At 43.9% G+C, this 24,375-nt stretch overlaps 1 protein-coding gene across 1 annotated transcript in view; it reads right to left on the bottom strand.

Annotated features, from left to right (window-relative positions):
* Nucleotides 1–24,375, bottom strand: part of LOC137095285 (5'-3' exonuclease PLD3-like) — a 34,323-nt gene that overhangs the window by 6,017 nt on the left and 3,931 nt on the right. Inside the window, exons 2-9 of the mRNA XM_067461744.1 lie at nucleotides 15,963–16,002; nucleotides 14,923–14,988; nucleotides 10,045–10,211; nucleotides 9,742–9,925; nucleotides 6,692–6,812; nucleotides 5,521–5,648; nucleotides 3,152–3,352; nucleotides 1,734–1,873 (exon numbers count right to left, since the gene is read on the bottom strand). Of these exons, the coding sequence (XP_067317845.1) occupies nucleotides 1,734–1,873; nucleotides 3,152–3,352; nucleotides 5,521–5,648; nucleotides 6,692–6,812; nucleotides 9,742–9,925; nucleotides 10,045–10,211; nucleotides 14,923–14,988; nucleotides 15,963–15,989 (1,034 nt within the window). The 5' untranslated portion in view covers nucleotides 15,990–16,002. The remainder of the gene's footprint in view (nucleotides 1–1,733; nucleotides 1,874–3,151; nucleotides 3,353–5,520; nucleotides 5,649–6,691; nucleotides 6,813–9,741; nucleotides 9,926–10,044; nucleotides 10,212–14,922; nucleotides 14,989–15,962; nucleotides 16,003–24,375) is intronic.

Here is a 24,375-nt window from a genome sequence, read left to right as displayed (position 1 = left end):
GCCTCTTCAAGTGCCGAGTTGAAGTTGATTTTTTTTAAGGAAAGATGCTGAGAACTGATTTGGACCAATGCAATGCAATACAAGCATCCTTGCACAAAGCTATATTGCAGCTCGAAGCTATCACCAACATTCGTTAATTCCTTGATAAGACTTCCATGGACAGTGACAGTATATCTGAGCAGCAGATGCTGAAGACAAGGCTGTCAATGAGTTGCAGGATAAGTTTCAAGATGGCAATGGTTTGGCCAGTGATACTGATGTAGAGAATGACCAGGAGATGCCTGTTCAGAGTGTAGTTTCCCATGAGAATGTCCCTGAGAGGTATGGGAATGATGGTGTGCTTTCTGAATTGTTACCAGAGAGTTCCCATGATAGAGAACATGAAAACAGCTCGGCACCTGGCCCAGCTGCAGAAATTAATGAGCAAATAGGCAGGTGGGAGGAGATCAGTCAAAACAGGAGAGCCGAACAGTGGCTTCGGCGGTCTGCCAGGCTCCAAGAGAAAAAGATAAGAAATTCTCAGCTAAAGTGAAACCAATTTCTGAGTGCTAGAGACATAGCTAATGAGGAGATAAAAGTCCCAAGTACAGGATAGGTAGTCAGATGAAGCATCGTTTGGAATCAAGCCAAGTTCTCATCCTTGTTCATGGAAGCTTTGCTTGGAAAATTCATGTTTTAAGTGCCTTTGCTTCATGATTTTCATCTATGCTTCCATATTCATGCCTTGGATTTGTGTTTTGTGATTTCTTGCATTTTATTTGGGAAATTTTGACTTTGTTTTTATGGATTTGCTGGACTATTGCCCTGGAGTACTTTGTTCCTGCTTATCTTCCTACCTAATTGGATTTACCTATGTCTTTAAAGTGTTGTTTTTTTTACCTTACTGCTTTTTAATTATCTTCAATAAAAGGACTGTTTTCCATCCAACGGTGTGGTGTTTAAAGTCAGAGGGCTTTTCCTGTCCTGGAGTGCAGCAAAGGCAGCCATTTCACAACTAGTTAGTATACTTGCCATAAAGTAGTCCTGTTCATAGTATCATAGAATAATTGAGTTGGAAGAGACCACATGGACCATCTAGTCCAACTCTCCTGACATGCAGAAAAAGATAATTCAAAGCAACCCTGACAGATGGCCATCCAGCCTGTGTTTAAAAGCCTCCAAGGAAGGTGCCTTAACCAAACTTTGAGGCAGAGAATTCCACTGTTGAGCAGCTCGTATGGTTAAGAAGTTTTTCCTAATGTTCAGGTGGCATCTCATTTTCTATAATTTGAATCCATTGCTCCAAATCCTAGTTTCCAGCACAGCAGAAAACAAGCCTCTTCCTTAAGACATCCTTTCACATATTCATACATGGCTATCATGTCTCCTCTCAACCTTCTCTTCTGAAGGCTAAACATGCCCAGCTCTTTAAGATGCTCTTCATAGAGATTCATGGTCTTCAAACCTTCAATCATTTTAATGGCCCTCCTTCCAGCTTGTCAATATCTCTTTTAAACTGTGGTGCCCAGAACTGGACACAGTATTCCAAGCAAGGTCTAACCAAAGCAGAACAGGAGAGGCACATTCCAGCATTGGAAACACAATGCTGGAGGAGTTTTGGGAATCCTCATATTCTCAGAAAACTGATGGAACATAAATGCTGATGGGACTGAGACTGATAATGCTCAGAATGCAACACATACCAGGCCATAAGAGATTATGATTAGGTCTGGCACTTTCGCTCTCTCAATTACCTCCTGGGATGTGAGAACTCCATAGTGGGCAAGTAGTTCATCACAGCGATGTAGACAAATTCTTGGGCCTCATCAATGACGCCAAGAAGGGCTTGAAGGTCTTCAGTCCGTCCTGTGGCACACAGGGCCGGAGGAGCACTCTGGAGGTGGACAGAGCAGAGGCAGAAATGAGAGCCAATAATAGTAATAATAATAATAAGATCGCACAGACAGACTACAAGCAGAGGCATAACACTATTGCTCAGATGATTCATTGGAACTTGTGCCGCAAATACCATCTGCCTGCGACAACTAACTGGTGGGATCACAAGCCGGAAAAAGTTACAGAGAATGAACACGCCAAACTCCTCTGGGACTTTAGAATTCAGACAGACAGTGTTAAAAAACAAAGTATGGATCGTCGATGTTGCAATCCCGGGTGTCAGCAGGATTGCACAGAAACAACTGGAAAAGCTTACACGATATGAGGATTTAAAAATCAAACTGAAAAGACTCTGGCACAAACCAGTAAAGGTGGTCCCAGTGGTGATTGGCACACTGGGTGCAGTGCCTAAAGACCTTGACCTGAACTTAAACACAATTGGCGCTGACAAAATTACCATCTGCCAGCTGCAGAAAGCCACCTTACTGGGATCTGCACACATCATTCGCCAATACATCACACAGTCCTAGACACTTGGGAAGTGTCCGACGTGTGTTCCAATTCAACAGCCAGCAGAGTGTCTGGTGTGGACTCATCTTGTGTTTCAAATAATAATAATAACAACAATAACAATAATAATAATCTTTATTTATATTCTGCCCTATCTCCCCAGAGGAACTCAGGGTGGATTCCAAACATAAAAGGTAAACTTTCAATGCCTGAGCACAACAACAACATGCCCATAATAACAAAAATTGAACATCCAACATATAAAAACAAATTATACCTTAACAACTAAAATTAACCACAACCTGTTATATCAGACATAATACAAAACATCAAACATCAATCAGGTATCGAGAACCGACTGGGGGAAATTAATGTTCCACTCTTACTAACCTGGTTATACAGGTCTCATAACTATGGAGGGCATGGGAAAGTTGGGCTCATTTGTGCAGTTTGGTTGTGTTTGTTGTTGTTTGCACTGTATAACTCTTGGGAAAATTGGGAATCAATTTTCCACTGGTTGTGATCACCCTGGAAGGGGTTCACCCCAATTCAGGGGTTCATATAGCGAACCTGATCATTGGCCAGGGACAGCCTGGGTAGAATTTACTATTGTGTTCAGCATCAAACAGCAGAGCTGCAAACTATTCATTAGATGGGGATGTCTCTTCTAAGAACATTTGGTTGCCAGGAATTCCACAAGTGAGACTGGCACCAGCTTTAAATACACAAAATGCCTAGCTGCATCATACATGCACCAAGTACTCACCGAGAAAAACACCCCGGCATCCGTGCCGTTAAACTGGAGCGCCAAGGGAGTCTCCTTGTTGTATGTTGTGGAGAAATTGGCCGGCCAGGGCGAGGGGATGGTGGCGTTGGGCAAGCCCAGGGCCCAGTATGCTTCAAACATCTTCCCTAAGTCCTGGGCCAAGCAACTGCAATTGTACACAGCCACTCCCAGCTCCTTCACCTGTCACCAGAACAGAAGGGTATTATTCAGGTATTTTCCTTTGAGGTTAGCGTAAGGAACTGTGTAGCTCTCTGGATATTTCTGCACTGCAGTTGCATTAAGACTATTCTGACTACATATGATAACCATGATAACCGCTACAATCCTCCTCAAAATGTCTGGATGACGATAGTTGTCTGTCTGGGATCTAAGCAGAATGTATTGGAAATTCCATTACCTATTGGAAATAAGTGCACCATAACATTTTTGAAAAGGTAAAAGTGATGTCACATCCATTTGGCAAATTTGAATCTCCACAAACATAGAAACCACCTTTTGAAAACCACTAGTCAAGAAAAGCATGCTCTTGTTAGAAATCAATTTTTTTTGAACAAGTGATATTCATGAGCATTCATGTAATGACACACAGGTATCTCAGCTGTTAAACTGAAGAACCATGTCTTTAAACTGCCAAGTTTAAAGACATGCCACTACAAAAATATATTAGTTAGCAGAGGATGGTTGTTTCTTTGCAGTTGTAATTGCCCAAAAGATATACACTCCCTTGAAACCTCTTAGTTAAAATATGCACTTAGAGATAAAAAATAAAGTCTTATTTGAAAAATAACATATCTTGTTTACTCATAAACAACTTGTATGAATTCACCATAGAGACAGGAGTCCCCGGTGGTGCAGTGGGTTAAACCCTTGTGCCGGCAGGACTGAAGACTGACAGGTTGCAGGTTCGAATTTGGGAAGAGTGTGGATGAGCTCCCTCTGTCAGCTCCAGCTCCAACTCCCCATGTGAGGACATGAGAGAAGCCTCCCAGAAGGATGGTAAAATATCAAAAACATCCAGGCGTCTCCTGGGCAACGTCCTTGCAGACGGCCAATTCTCTCACACCAGAAGCGACTTGCAGTTTCTCAAGTCGCTCCTGACCAAAAAAACAAAAACAAAAAACATAGAGGCATATTTCCTTTTAAAGTTCAGTTATGAATAGGATGTAGTTTCTTCTCTGTGTGTTGAGGACAAAAGTTATCATTCTTTATCAATAGTTTTTAGGTATACCTGTACTCACTGAAGTCTATAAGCCACATTTCTCTATTAAAGTCCAAACAGCAACATGCATTCACCTCCAGTAAGGTGTAAAGCAGACTGAATACAAAAATGGTTTCCTGAGTCTGAACATGCTTGGTATAATCACATGTATATAACCCCTCCCACACCAAAGAGTAAGTAAAACTGGCAAATTAACATGCACATAGAATACAGGTTAGCAAATATATATATAAACAGTCAAAGGCTTGGGAGGTTGCTATTTCCAACAGAATGGGGCCAAGCCATTTTGCCACTGCTACCTTTCCCTGGAGAAACATCCATGCATAACCCAAAAGATGTGCCGCAAATCTCTGACATGCTCAAGAGGATGACAGAGCGGCATGCCTTCCTTAAAACATATGGCTCTTCATTTGCTGGATTTCAAAGCAACAGCAAGGAAACATGACAATATCTTCCGAAACAGTGGTTCTCAACCTGTGGGTCCCCAGGTATTTTGGCCTACAACTCTCAGAAATCCCAGCCGGTTTACCAGCTGTTAGGATTTCTGGGAGTTGAAGGCCAAAACATCTGGGGAGAACCACTGCTCTAAAACTAGAGTTAGAATGGCAAGCTCTCTTCAGATGTTGGACTGCAACTCCCATCAGCCCAAACAATAGTGAGGGATATGGGATGTTTCAACCAACATGCAGAGCATCACAAAGTTTCCACTTCTCTCCTAAAACAGCTGTTGCAGAGTGGGACTTAGACATGTTACATGTAGCTGTATTTCTTTACAATCCTTTTATAGATAAAAATATTGCTTAGAACACCTGAAGAATGACACTGTCACACTACCCAGCTTTCTTGGGGGAGAAAATTCCTTGATGGTTAACACAACGCCTCGCCAAATGCCCCCTGCTTTGTTGACATCTGTCTTGCCCCAGCTGAGAAGGATATGCAGAGAAGAGAATCTTTGGCATTCTTACAACTTACCTATCAATGCACATCTGTGTTGTTAGTGACCTTAGAGATGCTCCTGACCCATCCCCATTGTTTAGGCTCATAATCTAAACACTCCTTTTTCTGTTAGGCCAAGGCATGGGGCAACTGTGATGTTTGACTTTGTGAGTCCCTCAGGAAAGTGCCTTACCTGTGTGAGGGCACGCCAGTCCATGTTGGCGCTCCCAATGTAAAGGTGCATCTGGTCCACAATCCAGAATTTGGTGTGTAGGATTCCTGAGGTAAGCCTGGGCAGGTTGACCTTGCGGATCTGAGCACCTGAAGAGATTGGGAAGCAGACTGTTTTAGTTTTTGTCTCAGCTCACTGTTGTTGTTGTGTGTCTCCAAGTAATTTCTGACTTATGGTGATCCTCCTAAATAAGTTTCCCTGGCAAGATTTGTTTGGGAGATGTAGGTGTTGCCTTCTTCTGAGGCTGGGAGAGTGTGATTTGCTGGCTGTCACACTCCTTTTCCTGCTTTGGATTTCCTCTTAGGGTCTGGATGGCAATTGCGATGTGAGGAACAGGATCCAGAACTAGGAGGAAATTACCCAAATTTACTCGAGTCTAACGTGCCATCAAATCTAATGAACACCTCAGATTTCAAAACCCTGAAACCAAAAAGTATTGGCTGCTGAATGTTATGCGCAATGACATTCTTTGTAATTTGGGCCATTACAAAAAAGTTGTGCATTACAGTGGCTGTCTGCTAAGAATTCTTTCTTTAAAAACTAAAGTGTCAGAGCACCAAAGCTTCTTCAGCAATGGAAATGAAAATCTTGGGGTGCATCTATGCTGTAGAATTAATCCACTTTTACTGCCTTGGCTCAATGCTATGGGGTCATGGGGGCTGTCGTTTGGGATCATAGGGCTGCCAAGAATGCTGATGCCTCATTAAACTACAAATCCCAGGACTGCATAGCTTTGAGCTATGACAATTAAATTAGAGGTCACATCTCTCCAGGTGCAGGTTCCCCTTTTGCTTAGACTCAGCACTAAGATTACTGTACGACGTTAATCTTATGTACACCCCAATTTTGAGACAGTAATTTAGCTAAAAAAGGTGAGAATTAGATTCAAGTAAATATGGTACTCTCTCTGATTGCATCTAGCCAATGTTTGGACAACCCCTTTGTGATCTATTCCTTTTTTTGACAGTCCCTTAGACTTGACAATCTTAGAATCTAAATATCCTTTCTTTGTAGGCTCCAATTTCTGAATAATTTGGGTTGCTCAGTTCTACACTTTTCTTTAGGAATCATCATTCTCTGATCATTGCCTTCAGCTTTTCAAGCCTTATTGTGGATGCCTGGATTTACTCACCGCTTTCCTCCAGCTTCCGGAGATCACTGCACGGCATATGAGCGGAAGGGGGATTGACCGCAATCCGCACAGAGACCCCTCGGCTGGGCAGTTTCAGCAGCTCAGATAGAACTTCTTCCCCCTGTTTGCAAAGCAAGCACCGCATAAGACCTGCTGCTGCACAAAGTCAACAAAGGTCCCTTCTTGTTCTATTTCCCCTCCAGCCCTCTATGTCTGAGAGTTCTGTGGACCCAGTTGAAATTGCTTATATCCTTTGGAGTTCTGAGTGATCCAGCTAAATTTGCATATTATTGCTACCCCCACCCCACTTCAAAAGGAGTTCTTCAGAACTATGCACTATCTCTACCCAAATATAAATGATGAAAGGGACAGGCCACTCTCAACCAAATCCAAGAAAAGCACCATAAACGCAACTCTTTTCAACAGCTGATATTTCTATTTGACTGTTCCACCTGAAACCAGACATCCTTTCCTCAACACAAACTACCTTCAGCAGTTTTCCGGGATGTGGTATAATAAACCTATTTAAATAAGAATGCTTAGGCCCCGCTCTCATGCAACTATCTACAAAAAGGCAATTTATAATAATTAGATCATCATTTCAGAATATACCCACCTTTTAACTTTATTGTGCATATATAAACATGTTTATGTTTTTCAGAGGCCAAAATGCATTTGTAAGCTCAAATAATTTAGATTCCACATTTCAACCAATTTCACTTTCTGACAGTGTTCTGATCCCTAACCTGTCAAATAAGTAGGGTAAAAAATGGTAAAATTTACTCAGAGGTTATTGTTTTTCTTTCAGGATGAAAAAAAATGTGATTTGCCCAAGATCACTCGGGGGGACGGGGGGGGGGACCAAGAAACTACTAGGTCAGTGGTTCTCAACCTTTCTAATGCCGTGACCCCTAAATAAAGTTCCTCATGTTCTGGTGACCCCCAACCACATTTTCATTGTTACTTCATAACGGTAATTTTGCTACTCTTATGAAGCATAATGGAAATTATGCATTTTCATTATTACAGATTGAGCATAATTAAAGCATAGTGATTGATCACAAAAAAAACAATGTTTGGGGAGTATGGACAGTGGATGATGGGATTTGCAGTACCTTCAACTGATTCAGCTCTGACTTCCACATACCACTGAGACATCCACAACTTGGCACACAGAACTCGAATGCCCAACAGAAAAATACTGGAGGGGGCTGGATGGAATTGACAGTGATTTATGGAAGATATAGTTCACCTTCATACGGAGAGCACTGTGAACCCAAATGACTGCATTTGGACCAAATTTGGCACAAAAACTCAATATGCCCGAGGTCGGAAGGAGGCGGGGGCCGGGCAGAAAAGGCTTCCTGAGCTGCAAGGCCCTGGGGGGGAAGCCATCTTGGAGGGGGCGGGGCCAACCAAGCCGGTTTCATGACCCCCCAAAAATGGCCCAACGACACCCCCCCGGGGGTCGCGACCCCAAGGTTGAGAACCGCTGTACTAGGTGATAATTGACCAAAAAAATACTTTCTGTCTGTTAAGCTTTCTCTCCCTTGTGAAACAACAACCTGCCAAAAGGTCTCCTCACTTTAGCCACCATCAAAAAAAAATACTCTGCTCTCCCAAAGGATCAGAGCTTGTGAGTAAAGTTTCCTGATTAATGGCGTCTCACATGAAGACATGGAAAACCAAATCTGTTCCACTGCCGAGGAATCTGTCAAAAGTAGTGCTGCTCAAGCCTCCGTAACCAAAACCCTCAACAAAAGGATGTTCCACTTTCCCTGAAAGAGACCTTTCAAGGCACTCAAGCCTGAATGGGCCAGTCAATTAGATGCTTGTTTGCAGTGTGTATATGAGTTGTCAAGTCTAATTGGACCCAAACCTTAACAGACACCAGCAATTTAAAGAAAAACCGCACTCCAATCTCTGCACCATGAGACAGTCCTTAAGAGGATTCAAGGTTATTCCAAAATTATTCTAGGATAATGTAGTGCTTTGAGTGTCCCATTAGGGCCTCATCTACACTGCCAAAAAAAAAAACCCTAAAAATTTAGAAATGCAGGCATATCTTATACATTTTTGTCAGTGGTGGTGGTCCTGAAAATAGGATGCATCTTACAATTGAAGTAACACAGTAATACACACAGTCATCTCTCCATAACAGCCTACAATCCAGGATCTAAAGTTAAGCAGCCACCCCACTGCCTAGCTGGTACAGTTTGGCGGAGGATGGACCATGGATGATGGGATTTGTAGTATCTTCACTTACTTCCTGAGACCACTTTGATCCTCATCCAATGACTGATCAAGACCAAACTTGGCACACAGAGCCATCATGGCCCACTCTACATTCTGTTTAGGTTAGAAGGAAGATTCACCATGGATGATGGGACTTGCAGTACCTTCACTCACTTCCTGAGACCACTTCGATCCTCATCCAATGACTGATCAAGACCAAACTTGGCACACAGAGCCACCATGACCCACTCTACATCCTGTTTTGGTGAGAAGGAGGATTCACCATGGATGATGGGACTTGCAGTACCTTCACTCGCTTCATAAGACCACTGTGACCCTCACGAATGACAGATCAAGATCAAACTTGGCACACAGAGCTCCCATAACCCACTCTACATCCTGGTGCAGTTTAGAAGACTTTGGACCATGGGTGGTGGGACTTGCATTACCTTCACTGATTCCTGAGACTACTAAGACCCTCACCAATGACTGATCTGGACCAAATTTGGCACACAGAGCCTCCATGACCCACTCTACATCTTGGTGCAGTTTTGAAGGAGGATGGACCATGGGTGATGGGACTTCCATATGGGAGTTGTAGTTCACACACACCCACTGGACCCATCTGACATTGGATCTGGACTAAATTTGGAGCACAGACAAACAATGCCTTTCTGAAGTAACCTGCGCAGTGCTGGGTCCCCAAGCTAGTATATATAGATATACTCTACAATCCCCCAGCCAGGTTGGCCTATTTCATGAACAGGTAACATTCCACAGAATATAATTCCTTGAGAAGAATTCTGCCTGTTCACCTGGCTGGAGGAGGGATCGTGGGTATGAGTGTCCTCATCCGACAAGGTCCAATAGAAAGAGGCAATATCCACGGTGCTCCTCGCATCTCCCAAAATGTTCATCCAGGCCTCGAAAATTGAAGGGTTGATGGTACTGTTGTCATCGTAGATTAGCCCTTCAGGGATACTTTCCACCAGCGTGACCCTGAGGAGAGAAAGATGTCCCTCTGAAGCAGGCATGGGGCAAACTGGCCTTCCAGGTGTTTTGGACTTCAACTCCCACAGTTCCTAACAACCTGTGTCTGTAGAAGGAAAGATACTCACCTGCATGGGTCACTGCACGTGTTGTCCAGGGATGGGGTGGCCACCACAGTCTCTACAGAAGCTGGACTATAGAAGGGAAAGAGGAACATACGGACCAAAAGGGCTGCCACCAGCATTGTAGACAAGATCGCTGTCACTAAGATGTAGTGGGAGTCCCGTGGGAAGAACTGAAAGAAGATGAGAAAAAGCTGGCTTGTGATCTGGTACCTAAATCCACATAATTGGATACCACGGCCCATGAGTCACTCCCATGTTATTCAGCAGGCAAGCCAATTCAGGTTTTCACTATTTTGAATGGAGATGTCTAAGATGCTAAAAATATTTAGGAATAGGTTCAGCACTTTGGAGAACATTTTTAAACCCTGAGTGAAAACTTTAGAGTGTTTTTTTCTCTCTCCACTGACATGGGAATCGCCAGCCACCACTGGCATGAACCTAACAGCACAGAGTCATAGCATGAGTTATGTATCTTATTTTTTGGTTCTGTTATGCTTTTGTGTTAAATTGTGTTACTGTATTGTTGGGCGTGGCCTCATGTAAGCCGCACCGAGTCCCCCTGGGGGAGATGGAGCAGGGTATAACTAGAGAGTGTGTGGCGTTCAGATCCGAGTGAGCCAAATCGAACACGGTTTGTGTCCTTTTTAAGGGCATATGCCGCGGCAATAAAAGCCGCAAAGAAGGCCTTCTTTGCGGCCACTATTGCGTCTGCAAAGAACCGTCCGGCTGAGCTGTTCCGAATTGTCAGAGGCCTTTTAAATCCCACCACTCAAGGTGGGAACCCTGACGATTCGACTTCTCGCTGTGAAGCTTTTGCTCAGTTCTTTACAGACAAAGTCGCTTTGATCTGTTCTGGTCTGGATACCATGTTAATGGCAGTCTCTGAGGATGTAACCCGAGCACCTGCTTGTCCAGTTTTGATGGATTCATTTCAATTGGTGAAACCCGAGGATGTGGACAAGATACTTGGAGGAATGAGGCCAACCACATGCATCCTGGACCCCTGCCCATCCTGGCTTCTAAAGGAGGCCAGAGGGGGATTGGCTGAGTGGGTTAAGGTGGTGGTTAATGCTTCCCTTCGGGAAGGCAAGATTCCAGCGAGCTTAAAACAAGCTATAATAAAACCGCTGTTGAAGAAACCATCACTGGACCCCACTAAATTCGACAACTATCGGCCAGTTTCCAATCTCCCCTTCTTGGGCAAAGTCTTGGAACGTGTGGTGGCCTCACAACTCCAGGTATTCTTGGTAGACACGGATTATCTAGACCCGGCACAGTCTGGCTTTAGGCCGGGACATGGTACCGAGACAGCCTTGGTCGCCTTAGTGGATGATCTGCGCCGGGAGCTCGACAGGGGGAGTGTGTCCCTGTTGGTGCTGCTTGACCTCTCAGCGGCCTTCGATACCGTCGACCACGGTATCCTTCTGGGACGCCTCGCAGGGATGGGTCTTGGAGGTACTGTTTTGCAGTGGCTCCGGTCATTCCTGGAGGGTCGATCTCAGAAGGTGTTGTTGGGGGACACCTGTTCAACCCCACAACCATTGTCTTGTGGGGTTCCTCAGGGCTCAATATTGTCTCCCATGTTGTTTAATATCTACATGAAGCCGCTGGGGGAGATCATCCGGAGTTTCGGGGTACGGTGTCATCTGTACGCGGATGATGTCCAACTCTGTCACTCCTTTCCACCTGCTACTAAGGAGGCTGTCCAGGTCCTGAACCGGTGCCTGGCCGCTGTGACGGTCTGGATGAGGGCGAACAAATTGAAATTGAATCCAGACAAGACAGAGGTACTCCTGGTCAGTCGCAAGGCCGAACAGGGCATAGGGTTACAGCCTGTGTTGGATGGGGCCGCACTCCCCCTGAAGATGCAGGTTTGCAGCTTGGGTGTGACCCTGGACTCATCGCTGAGCCTGGAACCCCAGGTTTCGGCGGTGACCAGGGGAGCATTCGCACAGCTAAAGCTTGTGCGCCAGCTGCGCCCATACCTTGGGAAGTCTGACTTGGCCACGGTAGTCCACGCTCTGGTTACATCCCGTTTAGACTACTGCAACGCTCTCTACGTGGGGTTGCCTTTGAAGACAGCTCGGAAGCTCCAACTAGTCCAACGCTCGGCAGCCATGATTTTAACAGGAGCGGAGCGCAGGGAGCATACAACCCCCCTGTTGCGCCAACTCCACTGGCTACCGATCTGCTACCGGGCTGAATTCAAAGTGCTGGCGTTGGCCTTTAAAGCCCTAAACGGTTCCGGCCCAAGCTACCTATCTGACCGCATCTCTGCCTATGAACCCACCAGGACTTTGAGATCTTCCGGGGAGACCCTGCTCTCGATCCCGCCTGCTTCTCAAGCTCGGCTGGCGGGGACGAGAGATAGGGCCTTCTCGGTGGTGGCTCCTCGGCTGTGGAACGCCCTTCCTACGGACATTAGACTAGCACCATCTCTAATGGTATTCCGCAAAAAGGTGAAGACCTGGATGTTTGTGCAGGCGTTTGAGTAATTTAGTGCAATCTGGTAATGGAACATAGGAATGGAACAATGGACGACGAATCTGGACTACGCTTGGATGATGAGAAGATTGGGTACGGTTGTTTTTTGTAATAATTGTGCATTGTAATTGCTTATTGGTAATTTATGGATAATGTGTTAAGTCAATTGTTATATGTTGTATGGAACCACTGCTGTTTCTACTGTTTTTACTGTTTGTGAACCGCCGTGAGTTGCCTTCGGGCTTGAGATACAGCGGTATATAAGCAAAGTAAATAAATAAATAAATAAATATAAATAAAGTATTATTATTATTATTATTATTATTATTATTATTATTATTATAGCATGGGCACTGTGAAAGTGGCAACTTGGAGCCAAATGAGGAAATCCAGCTCCCCAGACTAAAGAGTCAGGAGTATTAGTCTTAATTTTAAAAACTACCACCAGAAAGAGACTAAGTCCCTATTTATCTGACACGTTAGGGATCAGAGCACTGTCAGAAAGTGAAACTGGTTGAAAAGTGGAATCGAGATTATTTGAACTTAAAAATGCATTTTGTCAACTGAAAAAAATAAACATGATTATATATATCACTTCTGAATGCATGATAAAGTTAAAACCAAAGTGCTGTTCCAGCAGTCACCAACCAATCCTTCTCCAATGCCAGAAATACAGCTTAATGGTGTAATATTAGAAAATGTTGACCATTTCCGTTACCTTGGGAGCCAACTCTCCACAAAAGTCAACATCGACACCGAAATACAACACTGCCTGAGCTCTGCGAGCGCAGCATTCTAATGAAGCAGAGTGTTTGAGGACCGGGACATCCGTAGGGATACCAAAGTGCTTGTTTATAAAGCCATTGTCCTCCCAAACCTGTTATACGCCTGCGAAACGTGGACTGTCTACAGACATCATACACAATTCCTGGAATGATTCCATCAGCACTGCCTCCAAAAAATCCTGTAAATCTCTTGGGAAAACAGGCAGACAAATGTCAGCGTGCTGGAAGAAGCAAAGACCACCAGCATTTAAGTGATGCTCCTCCACGATCACCTCCACTGGACTGGCCACATTGTCTGAATGTTCAATCACCATCTCCCAAAGCAGTTACTCTACTCTGAACTCAAGAACAAAAAACAGGAAAAGAGATTTTAAGATGGGCTTAAAGCTAACTTGGGTCTTTTTTAAAGTGAGAGTCTACTTTGTTGTTGTTATTATTAGTATTACTACTACTACTATATAGGTGTTTTAGTATGGTCTGCTATGGGGTACAGTATGAGTTAGGCCTATTTTTACCTGAGAGTCTACTGTATTATTTTTTTTCAAAAAGACCACTGAAACATCATAACAACAACAACAACAATAATGCAACTGGAAAAGCTGACACTATATGAGGGTTTATAGTTCGACCTGCAAAGACTCTGGCACAAACTAGTAAAGATGGTCCTAGTGGTGGTCAGCACACTGGGTGGAGTGCCTAAAGACCTTGGCCTGCACTTAAAAACAATCGGCGAAATTACCACCTGTCAGCTGCAAAAGGCCACCCCACTTGGATCTGCACTCATTATTTGCTGATACATCACACAGTCCTAGACAATTGAGGAAGTGAGACACTAATGTTCATGTTTTTATTGATTTCGTTATGGTTTTATTATCCGATTGTTTTTATTGTATTGAAATTGTATTTTACGGTCTTGGCACCAATTGCAAACCGTCCTGAGTCGCCTGCGGGCTGAGAGGGACGGTATATAAATATAGTAAGTAAATAAATAAATAAATAAACCTCAAAAACTGTGGCATAGACTCCAAGAACTGGGAAGACCTGGCCCTTGAACGCTCTAAGTGAAGGTCAGCTGTGACCAGCAATGCTGCAGAATTCAAAGAGGCATGAATGGAGGGCAATAGGGAGAAACGTGCTAAGAAGAAGGCACGTCAAGCCAACCCTGACTGGGACCACCTTCAGTCTGGAAACTGATGTCCTCACTGCAAGAGAACATGCGGATCAAGAATAGAGCTCTAGAGCCACCTACGGACCCACCGCCAAGACACCATATCTGGAAGGCAATCATCCTCAAGCTACGAGGGATCGTCTAAGTAAGTAAAGTAAGTAAGTAAAGTTAAAATAGTTTTTCCACACATTCAAAAGTGATTCAAAGACAGTTCTGATCTTGGGACCACGCATGTGCACGCAAGCAATCCCAAGCAAACTTGTAGGCCAGGAGAACGTCCAAAACAGTAGACTCTGTAGTCAAATGAACGGAGCTTGACTGTAATTTGTAAGTGTTGAAAGCAAGGCATCAAGAGTGGGAACTTAGAGATCCCTTCCTCTCCCCAAGTTAAAACAGGGACCTAAGTTTTTAAAAGCTCACAGGAAAGGAAAACGGAGAACTCACCTTGTGTTGAGCCGGTCTTGGCTGCTCAGTCAGCGGAGGCTCTTCAGAGTTGTGCAACGTCTTCAGCTGTAATTAAGGAACAAGGAAATTAAGGAACCTGGAAATCCACTCAGTGGGAGAGGTGAATGTTTCCTTCACTGCCCAGTTTGCACAACTGAGGATTGCAAATTCCCATAATGTCACTGTCGGAGGAGCCTGGCAAGTCAGCAATGCACTGAAGAATATTTGAAAGGTACCTCCACCACAGACGCCCCAATATCCCCAGTATCTTTATGAGATATCCAATGTTGTAGGTGTCAGTCATTTATGTACTGTTTCAGATTCAGAAAGGCCCTTCTTTACAATAGGAGATGACAGAAGTCTTTTGGGGGGAGTTCTGGGGGTTACAAATGGGCTATTTATTTTATTTATTTATTTATTTACAGTATTTATATTCCGCCCTTCTCATCCCGCAGGCGACTCAAGGTGGATTACAATGCATATATACATGCAAATATTCAACGCCATTTAGACACACAACATATATAGACAGACACAGAGGCAATTTAGTATTCCAGCTTTTCTGGCTTCATGAGGGTATACTCGGTTCCGGCCACAGGGGGAGCTGCCACTTCACTTGTGACTCCGGTTCCTTTGATGGAGTACTTCCTCATTCTTCTGCACACTGCTGGAAGGTTTTATGGTGTTGTAATTAGTTACATTAGCCTCCCTGCATAAAGTGGTACCTAATTTCCTACTTGACAGATGCAACTGTCTTTCAGGATGCATAGGTCAACAGCAAGCTAGACTATTAATAATCGGGAGCTTACTCCAACCAGGGCTGGCTTCGAATTCATGACCTCCTGGTCAGTAGTGATTCAATGCAGCTGGCTACTAACTAGCTGTGCCATGAACACATGCGATCTGGGGGCTGCACTTTCCCCACTCCTGTTTTAGTAAGGCTGTGTTTCAACTTTATCACTATTATCAAAGCTATTTGGATATTTCTACATCTACATATGAGACTACAACCCACCCAGTTTGTGCAACTGAGAGTTTACCTGCTGGTACACGACGTGAGGCTTCATTTTCTCCAGGGAGCTGTGACACAAAAGGAAGAGAGAGAGAAATCAGAAAAGGTATGACAGTAAATATACGGATTACTTCTTTGATATATATATATATTCGTGTCAGGAGCAACTTGAGAAACTGCAAGTTGCTTCTGGTGTGAGAGAATTGGCTGTCTGCAAGGACGTTGCCCAGGGTGTTTTGATGTTTTACCATCCTCGTGGATGGCTTTTCTCATGTTCCTGCATGGAGAGCTGGAGCTGACAGAGGGAGATCAGCCACGCTCTCCCCAGATTAAAACCTCTGCTTTGTCAGTCTTCAGTCCTGTCAGCACAAGGGTTAACTCAATGTGCCACTAGGGGCTCCTTCTTTGATATATGATAACAATGGTGTTTCCATCAGTTTCTTACTTTGAGCAAACAATGTCCTTTCTGTTATCTTTGATATATGATAACAACAGAAAGGACATTGTTTGCTCAAAACTAACCTCATCACACTACAGAAAAAAAATCCACTTAAAATCCAGTTTCTGTCTCCTGCAGAATTCTGGGGTTTGTAGTTTACAGAGAGGCCTCCAACAGTCTCAGTAAACTACAAACCCCAGAATTCTAAGTTTTTAAGTGGATTTTTTCACTAGTGTGGTGACCTACTGATGGAAACACAGCGATTCGATTGGGACCCCTGGAGGGGTCGCCAGGGGGTGTCAGAGGGGTCGCCAAAGACCAACAGAAAACACTATTTTCTGTTGGTCATGGGGGTTCTGTGTGGGAAGTTTGGCCAATTCTATCATTGGTGGGGTTCTGAATGCTCTTTGATTGTAGGTGAACTATAAATCCCACCCACTCCAACTCCAACTTCCAAATGTCTAGGTCTATTTTCCACCCATATTCACAATTGGGCATATTGAGTATTCATGCCAAGTTTGGTCCACATTCATCTTTGTTTGAGTCCACAGTGCTCTCTGGATGTATGTGAACTACAAATCCAAAAGTCAAGGTCAATGCCCATCAAACCCTTTCAGTATTTTCTGTTGGTCATGGGAGTTCTGTGTGCCAAGTTTGGTTCAATTCCATTGTTGGTGGACTTCTGAATGCTTGTAAGTGAACTATAAATCCCAGCAACCATAACTCCCAAATGACAAAATCAATCCTCCCTCCCAACCCCACCAATATTCAAATTTGGGCATATCGGATAGTTGTGCCAAATTTGGTTCAGTGAATGAAAATACATCCTGCACATCAGATATTTACGTTACGATTCCTAACAGTAGCAAAATGACAGTTATGAAGTAGCAACGAAAATAATTTTATGTTTGGGGGTCACCACAACATGAGGAACTATATTAAGTGGTTGCGACATTAGGAAGGCTGAGAACCACTGGGTTAACCACCTTGTGCCAGCAGGACTGAAGACTGACAGGTCGGAGGTTTGAATCTGGAGAGAGCGTGGATGAGCTCCCTCTGTCAGCTCCAGCTCCCCATGCAGGGACATGAGAGAAGCCTCCCACACGGATTGTAAAACATCAAAACATTTGGATGTCACCTTGTAGTATCTTTGCACATGGCCACTTCTCTCACACCAGAAGCGACTTGCAGTTTCTCCAATTGCTCCTGATACGAAAAAAAATGGCAACAAAGACCAAAAGCTAGAAAGGAAGCAGACAAGCAAGGAAAGTACTGACAAAGGATGGCTTTGATTCCTAAAGTTATTAGGAAAGTAATCTGCTGCAATTGCGGTGCCAGCTGCTGGGCAAAACTTCCTCCTTTCCTGGTCAGGCTTCTTTAATCATCATTGTAAATCACATGACTCTCTCTCTCTCACGTGCATGGATTTTCCCTTCTCTTCCCCTCGATTTAAAAACCCAACATTTCCAAGCTATTTCCAGACCAGTAAGGAGACTTCAGGATTTGTGGTTGCTGGGATGTATAGTTCACCTACAATCAAAGAGCTTTCTGAACTCCACCAACGATGGAATTGGACCAAACTTGGCACACAGAACTCCCATGATCAACAGAAAATACTGGAAGGGTTTGGTGGGCATTGACCTTGAGTTTGGGAGTTGTAGTTCACCTACATCCAGAGAGCACTGTGGACTCGAACAATGATAGCTCTGGACCAAACTTGGCACAGATACTCAATATGCCCAAATGTGAACACTGGTGAAGTTTGGGGAAAATAGACCTTGACATTTGAGAGTTGTGGTTGCTGGGATTTATAGTTCACGTACAATCAAAGAGCATTCTGAACTCCACCAACAATGGAACTAAACCAAACTTGGCACACAGAACTCCCATGACCAACAGAAAATACTGGAAGGGTTTGGTGGGCATTGACCCTGAGTTTGGGAGTTGTAGTTCACCTACATTCAGAGAGCACTGTGGACTTGAATAATGATAGCTCTGGACCAAACTTGGCACAGATACTCAATATGCCCAAATGTGAACACTGGTGGAGTTTAGAGAAAACAGACCTTGACATTTGGGAGTTGTGGTTGCTGGGATTTACAGTTCACATACAATCAAAGAGCATTCTGAACCCCACCAATGATAGAATTGTGGAGAAATTCCCACACAGAACCCCTATGACCAACAGAAAATACTGTGTTTTCTGATGGTCTGTAGCGATCCCTCTGACACCCCCTCACGACCCCCCTCCAGGGTCCCGACCCCCAAGTCGGGAAACACTATCTTATGGGATCCTGAGATTTGCAGTGTCGTGAGGAATGTTTAAAATCCTCATCCAGAGATGAGTGCCTCACCCACCTACAAAACCCTAAGATTTCACAAGATGTTGCTGTGGCAGTTAAACTTGAATTGCACTGCTGCAACTGCATGGTGCAGACAGTCCTCAGGAATCTCTTTGCACAATCTTAGTTTGAACACATGAATCAATTCTAAAGAAGTCAGGGCATCCTGAGTTTGTGCCTAATGCACCGACTCTCTCATGAAAACCACATAGCTCATCATTTTGTGCCCAAATGTACAATTGAAGGCAAAATTATAATGTTAAGTCTGGTCTTGCTAGGTTAAATGCATAATTTATATACAGTTGGAAAAATTCAACTGCAAAACTAGGCTACTGTTTGAATGTAAAGCAGGAGTGATAATTATGTGTGTTCCCATCATCCTGAACATTGGCTCAGTTGCTTATTTATTTGTTTGTTTATTTATTTACTGCATTTATATACCGTCCCTCTCAGCCCGACTCGGGACAATTTACAGTTGGAACCAAGACCATAAAATACAATTTCAATATAATAAAACAATCGAATCATAAAACCATAACAGAATCAATAAAATAAATAAAAACATGTATCATTAGTGTCTCCTCGTTAAAAACATCGTCCAATCACATCATCAAAACATTCCATTTTCCTATGTCTGTTACACTGTATTTGCAAATGCCGGCTCTTCCAAAATGTTAAAAGGGAGGGGGCCAATCTGATGTCCTTAGGAAGGGTGTTCCATAGCCAGGGGGCCACCACTGAGAAGGCCCTGTCTCTCATCCCTGCCAGCCGTGCTCGTGATGAAGGCGGGACTGAGAGCAGGGCCTCCTTAGACGATCTTAAAGTCCTGGAAGGTTCATAAGGAGAGATGCATTCAGACAGGTAAATTGGGCCAGAACCGTTTAGGGTTTTATAGGCTAAAGCCAGCACTTTGCATTGTGCCCGGTAGCACAATTGGAGCTAGCGCAACAGAGGAGTTGTGTGCTCCCTGGGCGCCACTCCTGTTAGCAATCTGGCTGCTGTCCATTGGACACATTGAAGCTTCCGGACCGTCTTCAAAGGCAACCCCACGTAGAGTGCATTGCAGTAGTCTATATGGGATGTAACCAGAGCATGTACTACTGTGGCCAAGTCAGACTTCCCAAGGTACAGGTGCAGCTGGTGCACAAGCTTTAACTATGTGAATGCTCCCCTGGTCCCCGCTGAAACTTGGGGTTTCGAGCTCAGCGACGAGTCCAGGATCATACCCAGACTGCAACCCTGCATCTTCAGGGGGAGTGTAACCCCATCCAACACAGTCTGTAACCCCATGCTCTGTTTGGCCTTACGACTGACTAGGAGTACCTCTGTCTTGTCAGGATTCAATTTCAATTTGTTAGCCCTCATCCAGATCATCATAGCTGCCAAGCACCAGTCCAGGACCTGAACAGCCTCCTTAGTAGCAGGTGGGAAGGAGTGACAGAGTTGGACACCATCTGCTTAGGACTATTGGGGCTTGAAGTTCAGCAATAATTGGGGCTCTGTCCTGGTTTAATAGATCACATGTAAATAATCTATCTATATCTATACACATAATAAAATGAAAATGTGTATGTGTATATGTGGCGGAGGTGTCCACTCACACAAACAGCCTCCTGCCTCCACAAACAACTATAGTTCCAAGTGCCGAGAAGCCTCCTTCCACTGACATTGCAAGTTATAGTGGCTGCCATGAACATGGAGCCCAAATCCTGCCAATGTCCTCCCCAAACTGCTTTCATTTGGGGAGAATTTCATCCTAGATGTTCTGTTTTTCCTCCAGAATGGACATCCAGAGTTCCTTTCTATTTCTCTCCATTGGTGTGTAATTTGCATGACCCCGCCCACTGACTGTCTCTTAATCCTGTCCTACCCTTTCCTATGCCATACAGCAAACAGGAAGAGGTTTGGGGGAACTGATCTTGATTTATAAGAGTTGTAGTTCACCTACATCCAGAGAGCACTCTGAACTCCACCAATGATTGGTCTGGACCAAACTGCGAACACAGAACCCTGGTGACCAACTGTACATACTGGAGGTGTTTGTGGGGGGACCAATCTACCCGCGTGGGAGTTGTAGTTCAACCTGCGCCCAGAGCACTCTGAACTCCACCAATGACACATCTTGAACAAACATGGCACACAGAACCCAGGTGACCAACAGAACATACTTGAGGTGTTTGTGAGGGACCGACATACATGCATGGGAGTTGTAGTTCACCCTGCGCCCAGAGCACTCTGAACCCACCAATGACGCATCTGGGACAAACATTGCATGCAGAACCCTGGTGACCAACAGAACATACTGGAAGTAGGTTCTTGTGGGTTTTTTCGGTCTATAGGGCCATGTTCTAGAGGCATTTCTCCTGACGTTTCGCCTGCATCTATGACAAGCATCCTCAGAGGTAGTGAGGTCACTACCTCACTACCTCACTACCTCTGAGGATGCTTGCCATAGATGCAGGTGAAACGTCAGGAGAAATGCCTCTAGAACATGGCCCTATAGACCGAAAAAACCCACAAGAACCTAGTGATTCCAGCCATGAAAGCCTTCAACAATATACTGGAGGTATTTGTGGGGTGACCGACCCACACATGTGGGAGTTGTAGATCACCCTGCACCTAGAGCACACTAAACCCCACCAATGACACATCTGGGCCAAACATGGTACACGGAACCCTGGTGACCAACAGAACATACTGCAGGTGTTTGTGAGGGACCGACCTACCCTCATGGGAGTTGTAGTTCACCCTGCACCCAGACCACTCTGAGTCCCACCAATGACAGATCTGGACTAAACATGGCACACAGAACCAACATGCCCAACTGTGAATACAGGTGGTGTTTGGGGGTGATTGCCCTGGGAATCTGGGAGTTGTAGTTCACCTGCATCCAGAGAGCACTGAATGCAACCAACGTTGGATATAGACCAAACTTGGCACATAGATGTGACATGGCCAATTGTGCATACAGGTTTGGTTTAGGGAGGACTTACCCACGATTCTGGGAATTGTAGTGCACCCACATCTTTATGCACTTTCTAATGGGAGCATTCATAAAAAACCAAAGTAAAAACTGGTTTTTTTCTAATAAATAGTGATACTAACTAAATGATATTACCTTTCACTCCAAAACAAACAATGTCTTTTTTAAATAATCTGGCCAATTATAAAATAAATGTCATAAATGAGACACAGTGCCTCTGGGAAGGGACAGTTCAAAAGCTGGGATTTTTGCTTCACTTACAAATAGGGAAGGAAATAATATTTTTAAATGGTGAGTAAATATGTTTTTCAAGTGTTGGGAAATCACACCAAGAATAAATCTGAGATGATGAAAATCGTTGCAATAGCAGATTTATTCTGTATCCAATCTGCAAATTTTTGTTTTTTTTCTGGGGGGGGGGGGATAATGTTTTGTGCACCACTATGACTTTTGCAAAGAATAAATCCTGAAGCATGAATCGTCTTTAGAAATGGCACCATTTCCAAGGACTTTCTCACGGTGGGATGAAAATTACTAAAATTACTCATTGCCTCCTTTGAGAATGCAAATAGCTTAACATTATATCCCTATGTAGGATTATACCTAAGAATTCACATATATATGCTCACGAGACAAAAGAGCCAGACTAGGAAATCCAAAGAGCCTGGGCACATGACACCGGCTCACCAAGTCTCTTAACTTAGCACCAACTTTGTTGTGTTTGTCTGATTGCCTTCTAGTCGTCTAACAATTTATGGAAACCTCATACATTCAAATATTTTTCTTAGGCAAGGAATACTCAGAGGTGGTTTTGCCAGTTTCTTCCTCTGAAGTACAGCCCACAGCAGTGGTTTTCAACCTTCCTAGTGCCGCGACCCCTTAATACAGATCCTCATGTTGTGGTGACCCCCAACCATAACATTATTTGCATTGCTACTTCATAACTAATTTTGCTACTGTTTTCATTCACTGGACCAAATTTGGCACAAATTCCTGATATGTCCAAATTTGAATACTGGTGGGGCTGGGGGAAGATTGATTTTGTCATTTGGGAGTTGTCGTTGCTGGGATTTATAGTTCACCTACAGTCAAAGAGCATTCTGAACTCCACCAACGATGGAGTTGAACCAAACTTGACACACAGAACTCCCATGCGTAACAGAAAATACTGGAATGGTTTTGGTGAGTATTGACCTTGAGTTTTGGAGTTGCAGTTCACCTACATCCAGAGAGTACTGTGCACTCAAACAATGATGGATCTGGACCAAACTTGGCATGAATACTCAATATGCCCAAATGTGAACACTGGTGAACTTTGGGGGAAATAGACTTTGACATTTGGGAGTTGTAGTTGCTGGGATTTATAGTTCACCTACAATAAAGAGCATTCTGAACCCTACCAACAACAGAATTGGGCCAAGATTCCCACACAGAACCCCCATGACCAACAGAAAATACTGTGTTTTCTGATTATCTTTGGTGACCCCTCTGACACCCCCTGGCGATCCCCAGGTTGAGAAACACCGGCCTACATTACCTGGAATTCCTTGGTAGCCTCCTATCCAAATGCTGAACCTGCCTAGCTTCCAAGATCAGATAGAATATAGTACCATTTGAGTATTTAGGGCCATACAAACTTTGTTGTTGTTGTTGTTGTTTATTATTGGATCATACGAGTAGATTATAACATATCCACACTTCCTCACAAGAATGTTTAGGAACATAAGTGATGCATACACAAAAAAGATTTTCATATATACTCACCCCTTCCAATTTCTCCTATTGTCAACATCTTATTAATTTGGTATCCATCTCCTACGTCTATCCATCCCTTTTCCACTGTTTCCCCCCTTTCACCCCTCCCTCAAGGAACAGTCATACATTCTCCTCATAATTCATTCCTTGGAACTCACGGTGGCGCAATAGTTTAAACCCTTGTCCAGCCGGCAGGACTGCTGACCGAAAGTTTGGCGGTTCAAATCCGGGGAGCGGGATGAGCTCCCATCTGACAGCTCCAGCTTTTAATGCAGGGATTTGAGAGAAGCCTCCCACAGGATGGTAAAACATATGGGCATCCCCTGGGCAACATTCTTGCAGATGGTCAATTCTCTCACACCAGAAGCGACTTGTAGTTTCTCAAGTCACGCCTGATACGAAAAAAAAGTCATTCATTCTATTTGTTTGATCATAAGGATAGTCTGGTTCAGTTCTTTGTATTTTCTATTTCCTTTTACCTTGGCTATAAGCTCTTCCAATTTCTCTTCCCATTCCCCCCTAGTATATCCGTTAATATATTTATTTTTCCTACCCATAATGTAGTCTTGGAACATGTAATTTGCTAAATATTCATACCATTTTTTGCATCCTATCTTTAATATTCTTTCCATCTCAGGGCGACTGTATCTTGTGCCGCAGGTAGTATATATTACATCATCTCAGGCCAATCATTATTCCCTTTCCAGTTTCAGGATTTAAAAACTGGTTTTTTAAAATTCAGCACTAATTTTTGCCCGAATATTTTAGCCTTTATTTTCCTGTAGACTTCTTGTACCTTGGCACAACCCCACCACATCTGGATAAATGTTCCAGATTCAAACTTTGATGTCACGTCCTAAAAATGCACTTTCAGGAGGTGTGAGATCTTTCCTTCCTTGTTGCTCATGTAGTGGCAGGATGA

Source organism: Anolis sagrei, chromosome Y, assembly GCF_037176765.1.
Source record: "Anolis sagrei isolate rAnoSag1 chromosome Y, rAnoSag1.mat, whole genome shotgun sequence".
In the NCBI taxonomy this organism is placed as follows: Eukaryota; Metazoa; Chordata; class Lepidosauria; order Squamata; family Dactyloidae; genus Anolis; species Anolis sagrei.
Note: the sequence above shows the minus strand (reverse complement) of the source record. Positions and strands in the feature narration are given on the sequence as shown.